At 37.2% G+C, this 24,956-nt stretch overlaps 1 protein-coding gene across 3 annotated transcripts in view; it reads right to left on the bottom strand.

Annotated features, from left to right (window-relative positions):
- Nucleotides 1–980: 980 nt before the first annotated feature.
- Nucleotides 981–24,956, bottom strand: part of DNAJC27 (DnaJ heat shock protein family (Hsp40) member C27) — a 33,853-nt gene continuing 9,877 nt past the window's right edge. For 2 of the 3 annotated variants that reach the window (XM_011356548.2, XM_011356547.2), the window contains exons 2-7: nt 22,087–22,169; nt 18,536–18,605; nt 13,571–13,735; nt 12,842–12,964; nt 10,740–10,900; nt 3,628–7,442 (exon numbers count right to left, since the gene is read on the bottom strand). In XM_011356548.2, the coding sequence (XP_011354850.1) occupies nt 7,310–7,442; nt 10,740–10,900; nt 12,842–12,964; nt 13,571–13,735; nt 18,536–18,605; nt 22,087–22,169 (735 nt within the window). In that variant the 3' untranslated portion in view covers nt 3,628–7,309. Of the gene's footprint in view, nt 1,300–3,627; nt 7,443–10,739; nt 10,901–12,841; nt 12,965–13,570; nt 13,736–18,535; nt 18,606–22,086; nt 22,170–24,956 lie in introns of those variants that run through there. The other variant, XR_895689.2, reaches the window with a different exon arrangement.

The following is a 24,956-nucleotide window of genomic DNA, read 5'->3' as shown; positions in this document are numbered from 1 at the left end:
TTTTTTTTTCATTCTTCTCGTAATTGATTTCTAGTTTCATACCACTGTGATTGGAAAAGATGCTTGATATGATTTTAATCTTCTTCAATTTGTCGAGACTTTTTTGTGGCTTAACATATGATCTGTCCTGGAGGATGTTCCATGTGCACTTGAGAAGAATGTGTATACTGCTGCTTTTGGATGGAATGTTTTATACATATCTATTAAGTTCATATAGTCTAATGTGTTCATTAAGGCTGATGTTTCCTTATTGATTTTCTGTCTGTTCCTTCTCCCCCAACTCCGTTCGTTATTTCTTAGTTCTCAGGCTTACTTAACTTTCAGTTGCTGGCTAGAGTGGATGTCCCTTAAGACATGATTTTTCAAGCTGTTCTGGAAGCATAAGAGGTTCCGCAAGAGTCTATTCAAAATTTCACTTAAAAAAAGCCATTAACATATGCAAATGTATTATATTCCACAATTTAACACATTAACTTGTCATATTAATTCCCTTGGCTTGGGCACACCCCAGAAATAACTTTTATTCCTATGCACACATGTAGGATTTGAACTTGTGTCATTAATGAGAAAAATTATCTCTCTGTGGTCTTTTAAACAATACAGGCCTATTTATGACCATGTAAGCAACATAGAATAAGCAGATACAATAGTACTTAAGAGTGTGAAGCAGAATATTTTAAAATTTGGATCCTTAGGCTGATAAGAGTAGACTGGGAACCTGGGTTCTGAAACTGGGCAAGTTTGGCTTTGAATAGCTTCCAGTGTGGCCTTGAGCAAGTCACTAAACTTCTCTAAGCCTGTTTTCCGTAAAATGGTGATAACATTATAAAAGACATCCATCTTCTTAAAAGTCCTTTGGTTCTTTCCATTACTGGGAACTTCTCTTTGGCTTTCTTTATAATATTACATAATATCTTGTAATTCCTAACATCTAATATCTTTCCAATTATGCTTCTCAATACCCCAGCCTTCTGCTCTATGTTATTAAGTCTCTCTTCCTGTTCTTTTAGGCACCTCCAACCTCTAGAAGTCTTGTTCATTTCTTACGACGAGGAGCTCAGCTCTTTGCCTCACTTTACAAAGCCATAGTACTTTACCTTGTATCTAAAATTTCATTAGGACACTTCATGAAACGGTGTCCCTGTCCAGCACTGCCATCAGTACAGAGCGCCTGGCAGAAACCCCTCCTTTCCTTGAACCGGATCCCTTTCTCTCACAATGCGCTCTCCTCGCCGGCATCTGTGTGCAGGAGGGAGTAGTGTGGGGATTTGTCGTGTTCTGATATAAACGCCGCATCTCCTTTAAGGGGAAAAACTGCCTTTTAGGTTGCTTTTATACAGAGGATGTTGAAAGTGTGAACCTATACATTTATCCTGATAAAATCTTGCTCTTGACTGTTTTTTTAATCATGGGATCCCATGTTGGTTAGAGTTCACTAGAAAGGGAGGGTTCTGTCAGTAGAAAACATCTGACAACCACTGACTCGGGGCTTTTCTGTTTGCTCCCTTCTAGTCAGAACAGAGTCGGTTTCTTATTTTCTTTTATTTTCCTGTTGAATCACTAAGATGCTGCCTCTCTCTTTAGTACTGATCTTACTAACCTTTTTGTTTTCTCTCATACTCTGAAACCAGCAGAATGTTCACATGCTGAAATGAGGCATGCAGGCACTTCTCACCTTAATTTTTCTCAGTTCTAGCAGGCTTTTACTTTTTCTTTCCTAGTAAAATGCTTTCATGGGCTGTATCTGCTGATTTTATAATTATCACTAACAACTAACTATTTTGGATACAGGGAGAAATAATTTTCCTAAAGTCATAGCATCCTTTAGAACAGTCAACTGATCAGACTTTTAACTGGGTGGTATCACAGGTACATAATACTGATTTAACTAAAATGATGACTTAGATTCTAGATATTTTCCCTCTAAATAAATATAACCTTAACTTCTTTGGAAGACTATTTTAATTATAAATTTTAAAAACATATAAATAAATGCCTAAAGTCTAGAACTATATCCTTCAAGTCAACATGAAAAACAGATTTGTATAATAATTAAGTTCTCAAAAAAAATTAATACAGCATTTTAACAACCTATATGATCTTCTGTATATAGTAGCAATCAGTATTAATTGTAAAATTGCATATCTTGAAAAGTAGTCAAAAATACAAATGTGCCTCTTCAGACAGAAATGTAGAGGGAATAAATTTATAGTAAAAAAGAACATTTCATTATAACTTCACAAATTAAAGAAATAATAATGACACTAGAATATGAGTTTCGCACAGTGGGAATTTTTGTTGGTTCTGTGCTCTGCTATATCCCCAAGTGCCTAGAACAAGGCCTAACACATAGCAGGTGCTCAATAAATATATGATTAATTACTGTTTTAACAACAAAAAAAAAATTCGATTAGAAATTTAAGTAATTAGAAGTGCCCCTGATAGGCAATGGATCAAATGGAAACCAAAAAGCTAGATAAAATTTTGCATTTTGAATTGACCCTAAAAAGAGAATAAATTTAATATTTCTTTTTAGTTTACAAGTGGTTATTATTGTTTTAAAACATAGCCAGACTCTAGATGAGACACAGCAAGTATGTGGCATATTTGAAAATAAAAAGCTTATAATATACCTATCAAATATTATACCAGTCTACAGACCACAACTTTCTCATCCGTGCTTACAATCCTTGGTGTCTATTATTTTCTCATATTCTTTTAGCTGCAAGTAACAGAAAACAAACTCCAACCAACTTAAGCAGGAAACGGAATGGAGATCTACTGGAAGGAGTCTGGGTGCTGATGGGCTTGAAGAACCATCAGTTCAGGGGACCTTGGGGACTAGGAAAAAGGTCTTAGCCATCAGGACTCTCTTTCTGAACGTCTGCTTCTTTCTCTCAAATATTTTCCATAAGGTTGTAATCAAGGTTGCCAGCATCAGCAGACTACTCCTATCTCCCTCTACTGAGAGGAATTTTGTTTTTATAGATTCAGATGGAAAGATCCCAGGGAAGAACGCCAACTGGTTCAGCTTGGGTGACATTCCCATCTCATGGACCAAGCTGTGGCCAGGGAGGAAGGGTGGATCACAGGAGGATTTGGCAGCTTCCCTTTAGAACATATTAGCAGTATGAAGAAGGTACATCAGCTCTCCAAAGTGGACATTCTCAGATGAGAACAAATGTCATTCATAATGCAAACTAAAGCTCCTGTTTGAAGCCTGTAGAGATAGATTGCCTTCTGCGGGCTGGCCCTACAAGGCTTCCACTTTCAAATTCTGGGTTCACAACCATCTGTTACTTAAGGATTCTTGTTGTCCAAAGACTGGTTAACTGAATTATTAAGATCTGTATTATTAAAATGAGATAACAGTTTCATCTGAATTAAAAAGGCAAACATAATATTAGTATCTTTCTTTAAGAGATCAAAACACTTTCATCACAACTTTATAAGGCTAAGACTAGCCTGATGAACCGATGAATAAAAATTTCCTCCGTTTTACCAACTGGAAACTAAAGCCAGATGTTTTATCTAACATCTCAGTTGGTGAGGAACTAGACTGGCTTCTAGACTAATGTGTTTTACATTACAGACCAGTGTCTCAACAAGGAAGCACAACCCACAGAGTAGTGTTTAATATTTGGCTTTACTTTATAAAAATACACAACTTCAATACATATTACACTCTCTATACAAGACATAAACAACTGTTAGATTTAACATTTTCAACGGAAAGCAAACACATGAATTACCTCGTAAGAGCAAAGGGTTTCTTTAGAGACTGCATTCACAGTTGAAAGGACTAATGCTCATGTGAGCAGTCAATGCAGGAAGCTAACCCAAAGTGTCCAACTTTCCAACAAGCCATTTCACCAACAGGGCCTTTATTGCACTGTTTAATATTGCACTGCTTGTTAGACACAATCTGATGTATCCACATCACAGGTTTAAGCTTTTGTTTTCTCTAGAGACGTTTAATGGAAAAACCAATGTACGAACAGTATTAACTGCCTTAGAATTGTGCTAAATACCAATCACAAGAAGTATAAACCTTTCTTCACTTTGCAAAACTTGCAAAGGAAGGTGGTTAGCTGTATTTTGCAGCCAAATTTATTTTCAAAAGTTTTACAAAAACATTGGCAGAGTCATTTAGGTGGAGTGCAGTGGAGAAGGGTGTAACATTCCTGTGCCTACTGAAATTACTTCTAAGAAAGGCACTGTCACTGTCAAGGTCAATGTACATATGGCTCCCCCTTTCTAACTTGAAACTGAAATAACCTCTCTCCCCCTCTAGATTGTGTGAGGAACAGCTACGTCATTACTGATGCTGCAAACTTACTCTGGCTTTCAGAAATTTAGCTGTCTTACCTATGGCTCATTTAACTAACAGTGAATTAGGTACTAGTTGATGGATATAAAGAAATAGCTACCAGAGAATATATTAGAGTAAGTTTCTTCAGGTAAATGTGAGAACAGTGTGCAATCTATAGAATTACAGCAATTTATCTTGGGTAGCAGCACAATACGCCCGAATCTGGACTTTTAAGTTAACAGGTAAACAAAACCAAGGACATATTTATGTAAAGAAATACAATGACAACGCAGAAGTGAAAGGAATGTTGACGGCTGAGAACATCAACTAAAAAGGAGGCACGAAAAGAGAACAGGAACAAAAGGAGGGTGCATTTTAAAGTGCTTAGGTAGGCTGGACGATTAAATGCCTCCAGGGATTGCTAACAAGTTTTAACAGTGTTCATTCTTGATGACTCAGATGTGGAAGGAATGGCTTTTCTTGAACAATAGCAGTTCAAACTTTTTTTTCTTTTTTGAAATACAAGATTCTCTATAAATTTTTTTTTAGCCATTGAAATTAGTCTGCTAGTTACTCTCACTGATATATTTTGAAATACTAACTGGCTGAATAATTTTAATGAGGTTGAACGACAAAGTACATATTTGCACCAATAAATTAATGTGCAGAAGTCTGTAAAGTTTTGTAGGAAGTTAGTACTAAAAAACTTTTCATTGCAGGTCATTCTTCATTATCTTTTGATTCTACTCAAGGATTATGGAAATCAGAAAAATTCTAGGACTCTGAATCTTACTTTTCTTCTTTTCTTTCCTTTACATAAATGAAGTAGTTAGTACACGGCCATCCTTAATATTAATAATGAAGGTGCTGGGAACGGAGTCCCCAGACCTAAGAATCAAGATCAGGCTTAACTTTCATAAGTCACTGATTATGTAAAGATATGAATGAAAAAACTAAAGAACTATTTGTGCTATAATTGTTCACATGCACAACGCAGCTGGTGAGATGACCAACCTAGTGTTTAATAACAGTGATGAAAACTGGCACCAGCTTTTTATACAGGGCCACATACTCAGTGAGTTGTCATGTCAATTTGCACGATCCCTCATTCACTCCTAAAGTCTGTTGCAAGAACAGGTTAATCACTATAGACATGATGAATGCCTTAAGCAAAATTTAGATACAGAATAACTTTGGGTTGGAGTTCTGCAGTCTCAGGAGCTAGTTAAAATGAAAAGGCCAGAAAAAAATCCCGTAAGAAATCATATCTCAGATCTCAATTCATAAAAAAGAACATTTTCAGTATCACTAAGATGAAAACTCATATTAGAAAACAATGCTCTGGTTTCCTAACAACAGGCTCGATGCAGCCCAAGTGCAGCCACACAAAGCGAAGCTGCTTGGGAAAGGGTGAGAACCCAGAAGACTGCAGTGGGCTTAAATTAAACAAAAGTGGCTTTTCTTCTTAGGTGATAAGGTATGCTAACAGGCGATCAATGTGGGATCGCTGTTTAAAACTCACAGACAGTAATGTTTTATGTCCTTGAAAGCCCCCATCAGTGCAGAGTCGTCACAGGGAAAATTATGGGTGCCATAACGAGTGATGATGTCACGAGTCACGCAGTAAGAAAGGTTCTACAAGCTCTGAAAGAAAGGCCAGTCCTAACGTTTGTTCTTCATCCACCCTTGGAGCTTCAGGAGGAGACGATGGCAAGAGGATGCATTTTTTTATGTGAAATTAATTTTCATAAAATGTAGTTTAAAAATATTACTATTCAGAAATTTAGAACACAAGCAAAATTACGGAGATTCCTCCCACACAGGTTTTAAGGCCTCTCCCTCCATCACTACCCCGAGGATCCATTCTTGTTTCTGGTCAACCAGGCCCGGGTCAAGGCTTGTAAGGGAGGACTGAGAAGGCAGTGGCTGGAAACCAGGGTTTCGAGAAGAGAGAAATGATGCAGATGTAGTGTATAAAAAATAAAAACAAGAAGGGAGAGAAGAAGAGAGAAAAAAGAGGGAACCAACATTGAAGAGGAAGCAAAGAGGAGGCCTCACTTGTTGGAAAAGCACCCTGGTCTTTCCCATCTGTCTGTGGTAAATGATGCAGAAACAAGAAAATGCATCAGTCTCATGTGGGGGCTCTCCTAGGGCACCAAAAGTGCCTCAGCCAGGCTGACCGTGCGTGACTGGGGATGTGTGCACAATCTAGTGTGACCTGCCACCACTCTTTCTTGGGTCTGATTCTTGATGCCTAGGTGATGACACTCCCTACAGCAACCAGCAAACCATTTCCACAGCAAGAGAAAGGTCTTAGATCCAGGGGCAGGACTAACAGCAGCCAGTGTACCCAGAAGTTGTGGCTGCCGTTGCCTTTACTCTCTTAGGACTGGCTTGTCCCTCCCCCTGGTGGTTGGAGAAGGCCAACGGCGTGAATGTCATAAAAGGGCTGCTGATTTCAGAACTGCATTGCCTTGCAGCACAAACTTCCAAAGGGCTACTAAGAGTTCATTAATTCTAGGCTGATGGTTAAAATACCACCTACGGAACTCATTCTAAAAGGAGCAATTTGCTTGTGAGGTCACGCCAAACTTTCAGGGGTTTTGCTATGTCTGCCTCTGTTTTTGTCATTTTCTTTTCTGATGATGAATTTTAAAAAAGGAAGAAAAGACAAAGCGAAAGAGTCTTCTTGTCCTTCCTCCCTCTAGAAATCTAATGGACTTCCCTGAATGAAGTGCCTAAAGGAGCTTACGAATGAATCAGAAAAAAAATTCAATTTGGAAATATGAAATGAACTATGGTGTATAAGTGATGCTTGGTTCTCTTCACTTCATCTCTCTACGAAATGGTAACAGGCACCCAAATTACCAATTTCCAAATAACACACGAGTGGAAAAAGCAATAAAATTTTGTGGAGGAAAAAAATCTATGTTGACTATTTTACCTCTAGGGAAAGTCTGTTTGTACTTGAGGCCCACGCTTGTCTTTTTCTACTTTCTACTTGATGTTTTTCAGGAGGGCTGTCCGGGCATTCACAACTGCTTTGAAGGCATCTTCACTACCGGGCGCCACACATTTGTCAGGGTGAAGCAGCACCGCGAGTTTCCGATACGCTTTGTTGACTTCATCCCTACGAAAAGCAGCAAAGGTCGACGTCAGCAACAGGGCCAGACCCGCGCACGCGCACTGCATTTAGCTGTTTGGATAATGTAACGGCTCTCACAGTTAAGCGTATCCCAAATAATTACCACCCTTTCCAAGGGTGAGACTACAGGACTAGGAAACAAACAATAAACAAATAAATCGTATTTAACATACGAGTAGAAAAAATATGGTGCAAGTGAGTATATAAATACTAAGAAAACACTTAGTAAAAGAATGATCCGGCGAATAGAGACAGTACTTGGCAGCGAGCAGACTCTCAGCGAACCTTTGCTGACAGCAGTGAGGATATGGGGTGATCAGAGAAGGCCCCCCGGAGTAGGGTTAGGAAAGGTGGGTCTTGGGGATTAACACGGGAGTGGGGACATACAGGGCGACTGGGAGAGAACTGGCAGAGGCTAGGAACAGAGCACGGACATGGCGTGTTGTTCCCAGGAAACTGCTGGGAAGTACAAAGAAAGGAAGTTGGCCATGGAGCAGGGGTCAGTAAGTTAAAGGCCATAAAGGCAAAACAACAACATAAAACAACATAAAAATTGGATTTGATAAACAATAATAGTAGGTGTTTCATGACAAAATGGTGCTAGGAAAGATGTTTCTTTAAGTTGGGAGGCAGGTAGAAGGTTGTTACCATAACCCAAGCATGGCCATAAGAGTTTAGATTACAGTGTTTGTGGAAGGGAAGATAAAAGATACAATATAAAGAAAGAATTGGCAGAAGCAGATAATGAGCTAGATATACAGGTAGATAAAAGAAAAAAGACTGACATGAATTCTGGGGTCACGGGGAATTTGAGGCCCTGGGAAGATGGTGACGCCAATGACCAAAAAAGGGACTTGGAAAGAAGTACCTGAGAGTCACATACACTGAGCTCCCTGAGGCCAAAAAAATCAAGAGAGAATATTATCCAGAGAGGAAATGACTAACAATGAGCATTTTTCCAAAGACCTTCTAAGCTCCTCAACAAGCAGGGACTGGTTGGGGAGGGGCCTGGGGACCACTTGACTCTGTTCTTTATTATCTTCAGGCACCTGTGAGACTTCTAAAGATCCAACCACTCCCCTGGTCAGAGTCTGCCTCTGTCTCTACCAGATGGTTTTATTTTCCACCATTCTTTTGTAATTCATGGTTCCAGTTATCCTATAAGCCTGGATATGGTACTTTCCCAAATGCCCTAGCTTCTCTCCTTTATTTTTCATTGGAACAATTTCTAGTTTGGCTCCCCAGATTAGGGAGATGTCTTGGGTGTGACAGAAAGTCTTATGTGTCAACTTGGAGAGACTGAGGTCATAGGACCATGTTAATAGTTCTCCATGTCTTAAGCATACGTTCTAAGGCTTTTTCTGTTTTCCGCTCTTAGAAGAGTCCTTCTGAATTTTGTTTTAAACTTGCATGTAGCTTTTCTACATAGATAAATTTGATATTAGCTAACAAGAGTTACATTCTCCCTAAAAGACTGTCTTTGAGGCAGGCACAGCTTCCTCTCCCTTCTCCATGAGTGACTCCTGGGCAGGGCTCCTGTAGCCGCCGTTTCCTGAGGGAACACGTCCATAGGGGGTTAGTAATGAGGCTTGTTCCTCTGCATTAAGAATTCTGGATAGCAGGAGAGACTTTCAAAGGAAATTTCTGGAGAAACAAGACTGAGTCAAGTGTGTAAGAAATATACTAATTCTACTGAAGATGAAGATTTTCTTAAAGTTCAAGAATGGTAAACACAGTTAGCACTGAACAAACATTAAAACTCTCTATAACTTAAAAAAAAAAATGTTTTTAGGTTATGCCCACATGTGCTCAATGCCATACAAAATAAGTTAGATAGACCCAGAGGAAAAAAGGTAAGAAAAATACATGTTTGTACTGCTTAAGGATATGGATTATGGAGGTTCTGTAAATTTTGATGATTCCAATTAGCCACAGTGAGTAAATAAGGAACCAAAGTTTCTTTTTTCCTTAATAAACACTGTTCTAAGTTAATTAATAAGTACAGTGATAGTTTCTTGGTTTCAGAGCCAGTATCCCATGTAGATGAAATGGAAGAATTGAGAATGAGGCCATGGAAGTCAAAAAGGACATTTAAAAGATACCAATGAACATGGTGCTATATACATGAGGTCATCTTCATTCCCTCATCTGTTTAAAGTATGCTCAGTCATGCCTGGCCCGTCAAGGATGACCAATAACTGTCTTCCTCTTCCCCTTCCCTCTTTCCTCCTTGATTTAAAGATAAGCTATGAGACCGAAACAGAGAAGAGATACTTAATGCTCTTATGCTGACAAGGTAAATTCAAGATGTACTTTTTTCTTTTGTGGGAATCAAGGTGAAAAAGTAGAAAGGGAGAAACATGGAGAGGAAAGCTATCGTGCAAAATAAAAAGATCTAAGAACGCTTCTAAATTATAATATGCAAAGTAAGAGTAGTGGTATATGGTAAGAAGTTATGTAACCCTTGAAAGTTAAGAGGACATCCCAAGAGTTCTCATCACAAGGTCAAATCTTTTTTTCTCTATGAGATGATGGATATTAACTAAATTTGTGGTAACCATTTCACAGTGTATGCAAATCAAAACATTAGGTTGTACACCTTAAACTTATAGAGCTGTACGTCAATTATATTTCAATAAAACTGTAATAAAAGGTATCTAACCATACTAAGCAATGATTTATTCTTGCACAAGCAACAAAGAGTAGTGATTGCATTTCTTTTTCTCCCAAATAATTCTTTTGGCTAAAATAAAATAATTTAACGTTAAGTACACACAAATGAAGAACTAACAAGATTTTTTGAGAGAGACATAAAGACAAACAGGTAGATAGTAGTAAAATTGGGGTCAAGAACCAATTCTACTACTAACTCCTTAGGTTACTAAATGTGTTTAGTTTCACTGAGTCCCAGTTTTCCCACCTATAAAATTGAACAAGTTGATTACTAACATTCTTTCCTCCTCTAAGCTTCTATGATTTAAGAATTCTCTTCTGTAAGGTATTTTTTTAAGGTTACATTAGTTTCAAGGCTCTTATTCAACAAAAGCAGAGCATATAATTTCAGAAAGTATTCATGTACGTACACCACATAGTTCCCACATCAGGCGACTGATATTAACTAAACATCAAAGATCAGTGAAAGAGCATTGTTAAGTAATCTAATCTATTTCCACACATTTTCATGCTTCTACCCAATTATAAGATATAATGCACCTATAATTTTGATGATTGAGTCTTCCTCTATAATAGAACTCAGCACTAACATCCTAGAACACTGCTTACCTTGAGGCTCCAGGTTTGACTCCCAACATGTCCCAACTGTCTTTACTATTTCGAATTCTGCGAATGGTGTCTGCTTGTTCTTTGGTGAAACTAGCACTGCTATTTGTGACAGGACGTTTCCCACCATTTTCACATAAATCAACTATGGATGAGTAAAAGGTCTGCAAAAAGAAAACACGTCCCAGAGTAGAACTGATTTTGTGAAAATATAAATTCCTTTTAAGCATCAACTTAAAGAATTTCAATGTTGTCCAATAACTCTTAAAATTCATAAAAAGCAATTATTTCAAAGAGGTAATGAAAAATATGATCAAAGAATTCAAAGAAAATATACTCTCAATGAGTAACAGATAGAGAACTCAGTAGAGAGCTAAGAACAAAATAAACAAATGCAAATTCTACAACTGAAAAGTACTGAATTAAAAAATTCACTCCATGGATTTAACAGCAGATTGAAGTCAGAGCAATAGAGACTATGTGATCCGAAAAACAAGAAAAAATGAAATAAAAATAAACATAGCCTCAAGGACTACAGGACAAAATCAAATGGTCTAATATATATGTAGCTGGAGTCCCAAAAAGAAAAGAGTGAGAATAGGCATATATATGTAAAAAAAGAAATACTCCCCAAATTTGATGAAAAACACATGCCTACCAATCTGAGAAACTCAACAAATCCTAAGAAGGATAAATATAAAGAGAACCACATCTAGGGACATAGCACAATTGCTGGAAACCAAAGAAAGATAAAGAGAAACTCTTGAAAGTAGCTGGAGGGAAAAAAAGACACATTACATACCAAAGAATAAGAGTAAGAATGACAGCTAACATCTCATCACAGACGCAATAAGAGGCCAAAAGAGAATGGACTAACATCTTTAAAGTGCTGATTTAACCTGTAACTGTTATTATTCACAACTCTTGAATAAATCACTACTAATCTTAGGTGTCCTTTTATCTGAAATGAGATTAATGCCTGCCACATATTAAGAGTCTCAAATGAGATAAACGCCTCCAGAATTATAAAATACCATTCAAATGGTTAAGTATTATTATTGCACATATATAGGTACAAACTCACACAGGTCTATGTACTCAAAAGAATACAAACATGGCAAACTGATATCGACCTTATTTAGTCTTGAAATAGAAGCTACTGATGCCCAACTTAGCCTGTCAGCCAAGGATGAAGCCTGTCTTCTAACAGGTGGGGTGACAGCTTGTGAGAAGGAAATTCAGCATAAAAGATTCAATAAAATCCCACTCAATAATTAAGAACAACTCTTTATAGTATAGCTACATTATTTGAAATTCTAAAAATTCCTAAAATATCTGATATATTCATAAGAAAAAATGCATTATTCATGCCACCCCTTACTTCCAAATGTACCTATAATTAAGATTTGACTTGACTTCATAACTTATTGTTTAAATAGCTTCCCCTCCTCAAAATTATTCAAGATTAGTTAAGTTCTAAAAAGTGACCATCTATTCATGTTGCAATGTGAGTACATCCTTCTATTGCTTACTAAATTGGTGAGACCTAATTTTTATGTGTGGCTAGATTCTGCAATGATAGTCTCCTATTCTCTAATTGTACCCCCATGGGCTACAATATAGGATTCTATTAGGTATAGCAAGGCAATTCTGCCAAAGCAATGCTTCCGTTTGATTATGCATACAAATGTAATCAAGGGTAGTTTTGAAGAAAATCTTTGTCCTACTTATAAGTAAGTGTATAATAACCATTGTTAAACTTGATAATCATTGGAATCACCTAGAGAGTTTTTTCAAAATGTATATATTCCTAGCTCCAGCACATTAAGCTTCCAGTAGGTTTGGAACCCAACAATCTGTATTTTGAAGAATTTCTCCAGGTAATTCTCATGATTGGCCAGGTCTCATCTAAAATAGACAGCAGACAGGTACCACACATATGCACACACTCATATTCATATCTTTCTCTTTCTTTCTCACCAGCTTCTGAAAAGAGCTTATTCTAATGAGAAATCCCTATTATTTTTCGGCTTTTTGTAATTTACACTAAAATTTGGCATGGGCAGCCTTGACACAAACTCTAAAACGACAAAATGCTAGGTTACCTGGAACATTTCATTAATTCCTTCTCCAGTTTGTGCTGAAGTTTCAAAGTACAGGAACCCTTTGCTTTCGGCCCAAAGACGCCCTTCGCTTTCATCGACACAGCGGTGCTTGGTACAATCAATCTGAAATAGTAAATGGAGGGATAGAGAAGATTCCAACCGTGTCCCAAGGAATTCTTCGTCAATCTTTTACTTAGGCAAATACTATTCTTAAATGAACCCCAGCACTAGTACAGAAAATTACCAGGACCGAAAGGACAAAGATTTACTAATAATTGAACGTGGATTGATTTTCTGTGGCAACAAGTGCCTATTACCACACTACACTTCATCCCTTAACTGCCACTATTCACCTCTGTGACAAAGTTGGTTTCACGATGAATATTTGCCACACTCAAGGGGCTATGGTCTGCTTTTCATATCTTTCTATAGTAGACATTTCACCTAATAATTGCCCCTCCTCCAAGCAGGTCAGAGTATAATAATTAGGATTCACCTCTCCTGTTCGGTCAGCAATACCGTTCCCCAAGTTTGGCACCAGAAACGAAAATGGATAAAAATCCTGATATATCAACTTTTATTTTCTTAGGGGCATATGATTTTAAAAGTTGGTGATTCTGAAATTACCGAATAAGGAATTTTTCTTTTTATTTGTTCTCCCAAACTCAGAGCCACGCTCTTCCCATAATAAATCTAGAAAGTTGAGCATACCATTTCCAAAGCAGTTACCTTGTTGGCACACACTACAAATACAATATTTTCCATGTTTCCGTGAGGTCCAAGATCTTGCTTCATTTCTGCCAGCCATGCATCGAGGGCATCAAAGGAGTCTTTCTGCCCAACATCATAGACCAGTATCACACCTTGTGTGTCCTTGTAAAACTCATTACGAACCTTCGCATAAAAGAGCAGAGGCACAAAATCTGAAATAGCAAGCTGGGGAGTTTTGTAATCTCATAACAATATATCTCACAGTCATTAACTTAGCAAACTTTTGTGTTTTCACAGTATTTGCTGTTGTATCTTAGTATCTGGTGGTTTTGGGGGGACTTTCTATACAATCAAAGTAACATGACCAAAAAAAATGTGTTGGTATCGAAAGACATTATGGAAACAACAGCTTCCTGCCCCTCTTCACCTCCAGGGCCACTCCCCGGAGGCAATCAATCTTAATTGTTGTTAGTAGATCTTAAAAGAACACAAATTATATAAAGTTCTTCATAGGATGAACTTCAATGGTGAAAAGAACTTAAGGCAAAAATGACACAAATATCGGCAATAGGTATAGCAATTTATAGATCATATTCCAAAGCTGGCTTTCCCCAGGATGCTAGGGAGAGAGCTTCCCTGTAACTCTGGGGTCTGCGCACCAACTTCAGAACTCCAAATTCAAAGCCTCTTTGTAGCGTAGTGGAAAAGAGCACAGGCTCTGGAGCTAGATCTGGTTTACACTCACTAGCTGTGTGATCTTGGGCAAGTCACTTAACCTCACTCTGTCTGTTTCCTCATCTGTAAAATGGGGCTAATACTACGTACTCCATAGAGTTATTGTGAAGATTAAATGAGAGAATGAAGGCAAAGCACCTACGTGGTACCTGGAAAACAATGTATAAGCACCTTCTCCCTTCCTTCCTTGCATTCATTCTGATCGTCCTTCTTTGATGTTTTCATTAGAAATGGCAACTCACCTGTGGGGCATATCTGCAGTTCTGAGAAGAAGCAGCATGAAGTACAGGGCACACTAAGGTTGAATGGGTAAGAAGCATCGCTGACAGATTTGGGGTTTCAGTAACAGAGGCCATGTATTATACATTCTTTTCAAAGAATTCCAGTATATATTCAGACTCACGCTGGATATGTAGTAAAATAAAGACATCTTATACACATCAGGTATAAAGTATCTATAGTTTTCTAAGCATAGATACCTGGACCAGGAATGTAAGGACCTGTTATTCTGCAGAAACATAAGAAGCTATCCCCTAAAACTAAAACCAACAAAATCGAAAGAATTTTAAGTGAAGACCAGGAGTCTTCCACTCCTCAGTGTTCATGGTCGTTAGCCCCCCTGCAGTAGTAAAAATGGGGCCCTCTCTTCTCTCCTGAAACTCTTACTGCTTTGGCTCCCATACACCACATACCGCAGGTTCTTAACTGATCTCTCTTCCACCATCTCCTCCTCTCCTCCCCGCTGCTCCCACTCCAGCCTGCCACCGTAATCCCCCAGATCCTGTCTGGGCACTCTTCCTTTTTCCTTCCCCCCGACTGAGCAAAATCAACCACCCTTTCATCTGCACTTCCAGACCTGCATTTCCAATTAGCTCTAGACTCTTCCAGCTGAATGTCCTATTGGAATCGCAGGTTCAATACATGCAACAGGAAACCCTCTTATTCCTACCTAAACTCTTCCTGCTCATAAACTTTTAGTGATGAAAGGAGCACACCAGTCTCAGTCATTTGGGTTGGGTTGAAAGCCTGGTGTTAACCTCTGCTGCTTTCTTCTCCCTTTGCTTGTGGAAGTCACCTCTATCATATTTCTTACACCTGTCACTTCCTTGCCATTTTCATTGCTAACATTGTCTTGACTTAACTATTGCAAGTCTTCTGTCTCCCTAGCAACATTATACACTCTGCATATTTATCTTTTTAAAGCCCCAGTTCAAAAGTCTGTTGTTTCCCCACTGCCAAATTCCCAAAGTTCACACTCTTTGTGTTAAATTGATATTAAAAGTTTCTGATCGGTCCTCCACCAACTTCTTAGTCTCGTCCTCCTCTTTCTCCCTGTACTTCAAACTGGGTCATCTCTTATTCCCCAAACCTGCCCTATGCTTTCATAACTCCATTTGGAAACAGAGACCTTTATCTTCAATCTCTCAAGGTCTAGCTATAACACTGTATCTTTCACGTAGTTTTTTTCTGCCCTGTTCCTCATCATCTTACTCCTTACTCCTGACAAACAGAATGTAATCTCTATATCCTCTAATACCACAGCATTTTGTACTTCTAATAGAGCTCATATCACTTCCCATCTAGTTTTGTAGTTACAGCACAACCAGCTGTCTTCCCCACTAGACTGTAAGCAATGGGAAGGCATGCATCTTGATGCACCATCTTTGTGTCATCCACTGGGCCTAGAAGGTATAAACATCTAAGACATATTTGTTTAATCAAATGGCTAAATGTGCTATGGTAGAGAATAGAAATAGAAGCCAAATGGGGAAAAGAATTTCAAAACACAGATCATGGTGTCCAGAGGGATATTTGCATGCAGAAAAAAAGACTTAAGCAATCTCAATGGATTTCTCTTTCAAAGGACTCAAGTTCAAGTCTGGGCTCAGCAACAGGTTATAGATGTAATCTTGAGTAAGTGATTTTATTAGCTCAAGCCTTAGTTTCCTCATCTGTAAAATGAAAGTAGATGTCTCAATAATCACCTACAACTCTATTATTTTGTCTCCCCAAACAGCTTTCTAATGTTAGAAGACTTGCTTCATCCAAAGTTTAATTAAATAGGATGCTAAGGGACCTATGATTATTTAATTCTTAAAGAGAAATGGCAAACTTTTTAGCCTGTAGGTTAGAAAAAATGGTTAGTTTACTATCATTCAGGCCTCAGAGAGTTTCTACAGCCCCTCTAACACATATCAATACACCAGTGGAAGAGAGACTGGTGGTAAGAGACAGGCTCCACCATTCCCTCAGCGGTCCTCTCTTGGACAGTTCCCTCTGAGACTGTGGTCTCATATACTAAGCAGACTGTCCTTTCTCAGCAGGTCCTTTGAACACAGCTGTCAAGAGGATTGGTGACAGCGGAAGTTTCGATGCAGGGCAGGCAACAAGAATTTGAGGAAGCCAGAGATCGTGAGAATGGCTGTGTGTGCTTCACGAGGTCTATGCTGAGCAAACGGATACACTTGGTTAATTTGGGAGCTTAGAAAGATGATGACGGCTTTGGTCTTGTCAAAAGGAAGGTTTGAGCTACAGACAGCAAATATTTGACAAAAAAAAAAGGAGAGATCAAGGCTATTTCAGAAAAAAGTTACTTCAGAAGTAATGATTTCAAGGAGCTTCTATTAATTATACTTCTATTTTTTATGAGCTGCTGGAAAAAAAAGCTATTGCGATTTCAGGTTGCATTAGTAAGAGTGTAGTGTCTAATGACGGAAAATAACAAAACACTCAGTATTTTTCACTAGTTAGACAATCTCTGGAAAGTCGTGTTCAGTTCTCAGCTCCCCATCACCTAACTAGAACTTATCCACAATGGATGCTGATAGTCTAGCTGTGGCAGGGATAAAAAATGTTTTCCCTGGAAAGGAGCAGATTAACAAATATTAGGAAGGATCTCTTGTAGAAGAACAGATTCAGTCTCTGTTGCATCAAAAACATAGTGAAATCAGTGGCAAAAGTCACAGGAAGGCAGCCTTCATAAGGGAGAAGTTAATCTAGAGTTTTTAACTCTGTAAAGTACTGACTTGTGAAGCAGTGAGAACCCATCATTACAGATATTCACATTCTCCAAACGCTTACAGTCTGCACTACTTAAAAGTGTCCTGTGTATTATTATATTGTCCCCTGATTCCCAAAAACCTACATAACTCTTGCTTATCCATCAGCGCTCAGTTTAAATGTTGCTTCCTTCAAGGGCACTTCCTGACCTCTCAGATAAGCTAGGTCTGGGTTTTAAGTACTCCCAAGCATTCTGTCATATGTTTAACATGTGTCTTCTTTCACATATTTATGTCTCATGAGAAAAGGATCTCTGTATTTCAAGTGTCCAGTATAGAAACTGGCATACTGGTATCTGGAGAATGAATGATGGCCATCAGTCAAGAATGCTGCAGATAGAAATCCTAAAATGGGCAGGGGTCTAGACCACATTAATTCTCAGGCATCTTCTAACTCTCCATTTACATGATTTGGCATAATCTAAGATTTATGTTAGCGTTTCTGAAAGTTAGAATGTATGTCAAACTTGTGGTCACCTAGAATCTCCATGCTTTTTTCACCAACAATATTCTATACTTGTGAAGTTCATTCAACTCACCATAAGGCTTCACATTTAAAAGAAATTTATTTTACCTAAATATTTGGGTATATTCACAAGATGGAAGATTACACAGCCATTGGAAGCCATGTTTCCTCTGGGAAGATGAAACTGATGTACTTTCCCTATTCTTCCTGCTAAATACAAGTAAAATTCTGCACATTATATATAAAACTTATATAAGATGACTCTGGAAAGTGGAGAGAAGGTAGACAAGCTAGGAACCTCGCAACCTGAGGAAGGACAGACACCAGGTAAGTTTCCTGGGCTTTCTTTTACCTCGTATGTCCAAGACTCGAAGCTGAGGAAGTACAACTTGGAAATGCCCATGTGTGCAGAGAAATAAAAGCCGAATAGCAGCTTATTCTTTTTAGACAAAGGACCAGGAGAGGGGCAGCCTCACGAGACAATAACCACTCTACTCCGGCCAGACACCTCAAAAAAACTCTGTCTTTCCGCCCCTACCCATTCAAGCAAAGGCTGAGTGGAAATTTTAGAAAAATCAATTACTGAAAAGTACAATAACCAAAAATACATTTACTTTATTTTTACATATGATTTGAATATTGGTTGTTTCAGATAATTCAGGATCTTTCCCTAAACCACTGACAATACTGGATATAGGTTTTCTCAAAAAAAGGCTTTCTTACCTCATAGAAGAAGGGATGTCCAGCCATATCAAAGATGTTAACTTTGATTTCTCTGTCTCTGACTTGTACCCTGAAGTGTTCGAATGGAAAAAATCCCAAAGGTCATGGTTTCTGTATTCACATTAATATCATTTATGTCACTTATAAATATTGAAAGGGTATGTGTATGAAATTTAAAAGAGGCTTCTTAGTGCCACTTCTTGATTCCAGATAATCTTTACAACAGAAGCTGGAAACTTGGCAGAGAATCCTGCCTCCTTAATAACACTGAATCCACTTGGAATAAGCACGTTCATTTACCTTCAATTTACCTCAACACGCTCAGTCTACACCCCTTAATGAACAAATGGTGACCATTATTATGGAACTAAGAAAAACTGATTTGAGACAAGTAGGAGTGAGATGAAGGAAAACAATGTTTTATTTCCCTTAGTAAGACATCTTAATTATTACTAGTTATGCTTGGTTATCATGTAGAACAACAACAAAGATGCATATTATTAACAACGTTTGTTTAATTTTCTTGTGATCTTCATTTGAGCAATAGCATTAGTGAAACTGTTTTCAGAAATTTGAAAATGAAAAAAACAAACAAAAAAAATAACCATTCATATTAGAATTAACTACTGTTAACATCATAGCATATTTATTTCTAGTCTTTTTTTAATGAAAAATCACTACTGAAAAATGAATGAATAAAACATTATAAGTAATTCAAACATTAAAGAAAAATACAAAGATGAAAGTTTAAAACGTATCCCAAATCCTACCACCCAGAAAAACTTTCATTAATATAGATGAACATCACTGCAGACTTTCTTCTATGCATAGATTAAGACTAATAAACAAGTATTTTAATAAAAATAGGATTATCCTACTTTAAAATAAAAGCATAAAAGCATAAAATTTACATTTTATTGCATTTAACAACAAAGAAGACACTAAAATGAACTGAGAGAAATTATTGAGCTTTAGATATAAATGTGTCCTTACTACGGAAATGTCATTTCCTAAAATATTCCTCTAAGGTTAAAGAAGAGATAATTAACAATAAATTAACTAGTCTTTTTTTTTTTTTTTTTAAGTAACGTATTTCAGTTTTAGACAGCACTGATATGACTCCCTCCTGTGGAATATGAAGACATCAGCACTTGCTCTCATTGTCCCTATGCTATCTTCTGGTTTATTTATTATTGTTACTCTCTGTCCAGATTTATAACAACCACTCTCAGTTCTGAAACCATAATTCCCACAGTTGTTTTATATTACTCGTATATTTAAATCAAACTAACCACTACTAATATTCTTATCATGATTTCTTCACTGCTAAATTCTCTACCATATTTCATCATGTCTAAGATGCACATTTGTGGAATCAGGATCCACCTGATAAAAGACTGTGAGAACAGCAAAACAAAACAAAATAATAACAGAGTTTGAGAGCATCTGGAGAAGATCCAACATAATAATTTATATTAGAAAATTTTACCTTAAAGAGATAGCATCTAAGGGATGGAACTGAAGACTGTGAAATCAGGAAGTAACACAAATGTGCTCACACATTGAAACTCAAAAAGAAGTCCATTTAATTCAGAAGCCAGACAGAGAAAATTACATCAAGAAAAATGACAATTCATCTCCTCGAGGCAGTGCTTCCCTGAGCTGCAGCCTGAAGACCACCTGCGTAATCATGGGGAGGGGGGCTGTTAGAAATGCAGATTCCGGTGCCCCACCTCAGACCAGCGAGTCAGAATCAAAGGGGGTGGGTCCTAGGAATCTGCATTTTGACAAACTACAAGTAATTCTTAAGCATACTGAAATTTGAGCTTCACCATATTGAAAACAGGAAGGATGAAATGGGCATCTATTGTTTTGATGGGCCAAAGGACTTCCCCCTCTTTCTTCTCCCAGTGTGGTTCAAATGGGCTCTGCTGTCTTGTTAGTGATTCCACTCTGCTGGCGACAGCTGAGTTGCAGAAAGGCGCCTGTCTCCACCTGACAATCGAAACCTTTTCCGGGATTTTTAAACTTGAAATACTAATTGTGGTCCCTCTCTGAAAATAAAATTTATGATGTGAGCCTGAGAGCTGCTGGCAGCTGTGTAGAGAAAGCCAAAAGGTAGAGAGAGAGATGTAGTGAAATGATCTGGCTATATTCTGTCCCTGGTTCAAGCCATCTCTGAGGCTCAGCTACATCTTTGTAATTGGATTATGTGAATTGGTTGATGTCCCTATTTCTTTTTTCTCGCTTGGATCGGTTTGAGTTGGGGTTCTGTCAGTTATATCCTCCAGACTCACCATGGGACAACTATCTTTTCCAAAAAAAGTTTCAGCCAGAAACAGAATAGTCTGTTGAAAAAACAAACCACAGTTCTGTGGCATAATATGATGATTCTCATTTCTTAGATGAATAAACTAGCTATTTATATGATTCAAAACAAAACTGCCTTAAGAATATTCTACCATATCACTGATGACATCGTGTGACCTGAAGTATAGATACACTCCACCACTATTGTCAGCCTTCTTGAATGTTGCTCTCATATTCTAATCTTGCAGACTTCCTTTTTAGATATATTTATCTTACCTAACAATAAATATTTATTGAGTATCTACTATGTACATACACCATGCTGGGCACTTGAAATAATTTATGTCAATAGGCCCTTTTTCATGGAGCTTATAATCTAGCAAGAGACATTAAATACATACAAATAATAAAAATAACAAGGCAATTTATGATAAATACTACAACTAGCAGGGCATTTCGATGTATCTTTCATTTGCAACCAAAGAGTCCTGACTGATAAAGGAAGTGTTCAGGAGGCTTATGGGAACAGGAGTATTTTACAGCTTGAAAAGACTGATGGATGAAGACATGAGGGAAAAGGCCATGTCAGGTGGACAGAATGAATAATGGCACAGAGATAGGAAAGTATGACGGCAGTTCAGTGTGGATGGAGAGGAAAGTGTGTAAAGGAATGTAAGAGTGAGCACCTGAGATTCCGCCTTTAGCGAGTGTGTTGTCTACTTCTGTTCTACTCTTTGGCAGTATTATTTCCTGTAATATAACCCTATCTCCCCAAGCTCGACCCATCCTTGATTTAGCTCCAAATAACTCTCCAATTATATTTAATTTCACTCTTCTAAGATCATTTTTGATAGAATCCAATAGGCTATAAATATCATAAACTAATAAAGTCCACTGATAGAAAATTTTCCATGTAATATTTAAACTTTTCAGAGAGAATATTTCAAAATGTTCTAAAAACACATCTGCTAATAGGACCTCCTTCTATAGAAACATTTCCTGAAAAGTGACACCTGCCAGTTAGGCTATGTGTTGACGTGCTCATGCAGACCAAACGCAAGGCCTGGTGAAAAGAACACGCTTGGTGATGAACGAATGACATGATGTCTACATATCTGTAAGGATCTCTTATTACTATTCTTTCCCAATTTATCTTCAGAATCTCTATGCCAGTATAGATAATTTTGGAAGCGTTCTGAACTACTATGTAATTTCCAAGTCTAAAGAAATAATATACTTACTTTGTGACTCCATAGTCGATTCCAATTGTTGCAAGGTATTTGGACACAAATCTTTTCTCACAGTATCGCTTTATAATACAGCTCTAGAAAGGTGAAAATACATGCTTTTAGTAAATATACTGTGGGAACATATACAACCTAAGCACCTCCCTCCCAAGACCAGATCCACAGTGCAACTATCTACTAGTTTCTACTTAGATGACTTGCTCTTACCTCAAATTCAACAAGTCCAAAAACAAACTAATCCTATACATGAAAACAACTCATCCTGCTGACATCCTAGTTCTATTAATACCACCATTTTCCCAATCACGGAGGACCAAAATATTAAAGTTATGTTTGATTCTGAGCCTTTCTTTTTAACACAATATCCCTTTATTTGAAATCACTGATATCTGTTGGACTAAACATAGGTTATTTTCTATGCACTTCTAACAGAATAAGACAAGCAAAGTAGAGTTAAATATTGATGTTTTTTTCAAACTATCACAACTTCTGAAACTCAACTTGAGTTTCTATCTACTTTATTTTATGTATCTCTTGAAGAGAAGACACGAACTCAAAAGGAGTGACAGGAAAGTCCTATCAGTATAAAAAAAAATTGTTCTGTTTCTAGTTAATTTGGTCATTTCTTACCATAGCTTATTCTATTCAAATAAGCATTTATTCTTATTGTATCCTAGAATGAGAATTAAAACTTTTCAAAGGATGATGCTTCAATATTGGATACTGGAGTGTACATTAAGGAACATTCCTTTTGAAGCTATTGTATCATTTTTTTCCATATATATTAAAGACAATTTATATGAATCACTTTTTCTCATGTAAAAACGTTATTCAAATTGTAGTACCCATATAACTGACAATCCTGGCCATCTGGCCTAGCCTAAGAGTGACACTGGGTTTCATTAGGGATTAGAAATTATGCTAATCCCTTTAAAGAAGAAAAAAATTCAAATTAAGTACTGACAAATTTTTGCTTATAATTTTACCGTACATTAATTTTTTTTAAAAGAAAACAAAAGCCAGTCAAACCCAAGTTGTCCAGGCAAATAAACTCAAATCTTTCTGTCATGTCTGATATTATAATCTACTAGGTAAGTTATTTAATTAAAGTTATTTCTTATGCCTTATGTTGTCTGATTTGATTAACCACCACCTATTTATGGCACAAAACTTTCCTAAGCCAAAATAAACACAGACATTAAGAAACAAATTTTTACCCTGTAACATAGAAAAAAACAAGCTTAAGTATTAATGTTCTTATTTTTCAAATCTAATTTCCTAAAATTCATGGTAGCCTAATAAAGTTTAATGACACTGGTCTTATTTCTTGCTATATGTACTACATAGCAAGAGTATTTACAATAATGAAGTGGCAGACACATATTTGTTGTCAAAGTATAATTTGGGACACAATTATAGATATTTAACTTATGGATTAACTCTGTACCTTATCATCTCAGCCTACCTGGTCTTTCTTGGATTAATAAAATATATATTCTTATAGTTCCAGAATAATCTCAGCCACCTAGTTCTGCTACAAGATAAAGTGAGACTGGAAGTAAGGCAATGTTAAGTAGAGAAGCTTCCTTTGCCTAATCCACCTCCCAAGGCCTCCATCCGTAAAAAGAGTACAGACCAGAAATTCTAGGCCCTCCCAAATCCTTTCTGTGCTATCAGCCTATTGCTGAGCTTTAGTATCTTCATTTTTTAAACAGGAAAAAATTCCTGTCATACCACTGATAGGAGTGATTTGCAGATTTAATGAGATTATATCAAAATACTTTATTACTTACAAAACATAAACTTTATAACGATAGCTACTTTGTACGGAGCATCCTCATTTCTACTACCCTACAATTCTAATAGCAATGGAAGCTTTACATATACAATTGTTTCTCTTTTAAACTTCACTATAATTCTACACAGTTATAATTATATTCAGTGTATACATCAGTTAATAGAAGCTGAAAGAGTTTGGTTGATTTGATTTGCTAAGGTCTCGATTTTACCTCCAAGTAGAAGCTTTTCTTCCCTTTATGCTCAGAGCTGGCACGATATTATTTCACGTCCTTAAGATGGTGGGGTTGATTAAGAAAAGGGTGAGGTGGGAGGAATCGCTGAATAACCTGCCCCTGATCAAATATATGCTCGTGTTGTAGAACAGACCACCTGAAAATCCCTAGACTTCATACATTGTTTTTATAGTTTTTTATATATTAAATATAAGGTGTAAAGAAAAACTAGGTTTAATAAGAGCAAGATGAATATGGTATGCCATCCCAGCCAGATTCAAACTTAGATTTTTCATCATAAGTTCATCAGATTATCACGCATATGTGCAAATCAAAAATGACATCAAACAGAAAAGCATAAGGACGTCCTTTGCTTTTGGAAAACAGAGAAACAACAGAAACTCCTTTTGAGATGGAGAGACATTTTTTTCATAGTAGGGATTAAGACATTTAAACACATTCCTGTTTAAAATCTTAATACAGCCATATTTTTACTCATAAAAATCAAGTCTCCCAGTAGAAATGGTATTTTACCACACTAATCTTTAAATTCCATCATTAAAATAGTAGTAATACACACCAATTTCTAACCTCTTGGAACATTCTGCACAATAGATGTTAGTCATTGAAATGACAAATTGCTTAGAAAAGTGGTACAGCCTCAATTGCGACAGGATTTGGTAGTCAATATTCTTGTTTTCCAGTAAAAAGATTTCACGAGCTGAAACATAGGACTCCTTGTGCTTTTACCGATCAAGGGAGCATTTCTGAGCAGCTTCTCAGAAAATATTTCTTTACAGGTTGACCATAGATCTAGGGTCTTCACTCCTTGTAATGGCACCACGAGACACA

Source organism: Pteropus vampyrus, unplaced genomic scaffold, assembly GCF_000151845.1.
Source record: "Pteropus vampyrus isolate Shadow unplaced genomic scaffold, Pvam_2.0 Scaffold28, whole genome shotgun sequence".
NCBI classification, from domain to species: Eukaryota; Metazoa; Chordata; class Mammalia; order Chiroptera; family Pteropodidae; genus Pteropus; species Pteropus vampyrus.
Note: the sequence above shows the minus strand (reverse complement) of the source record. Positions and strands in the feature narration are given on the sequence as shown.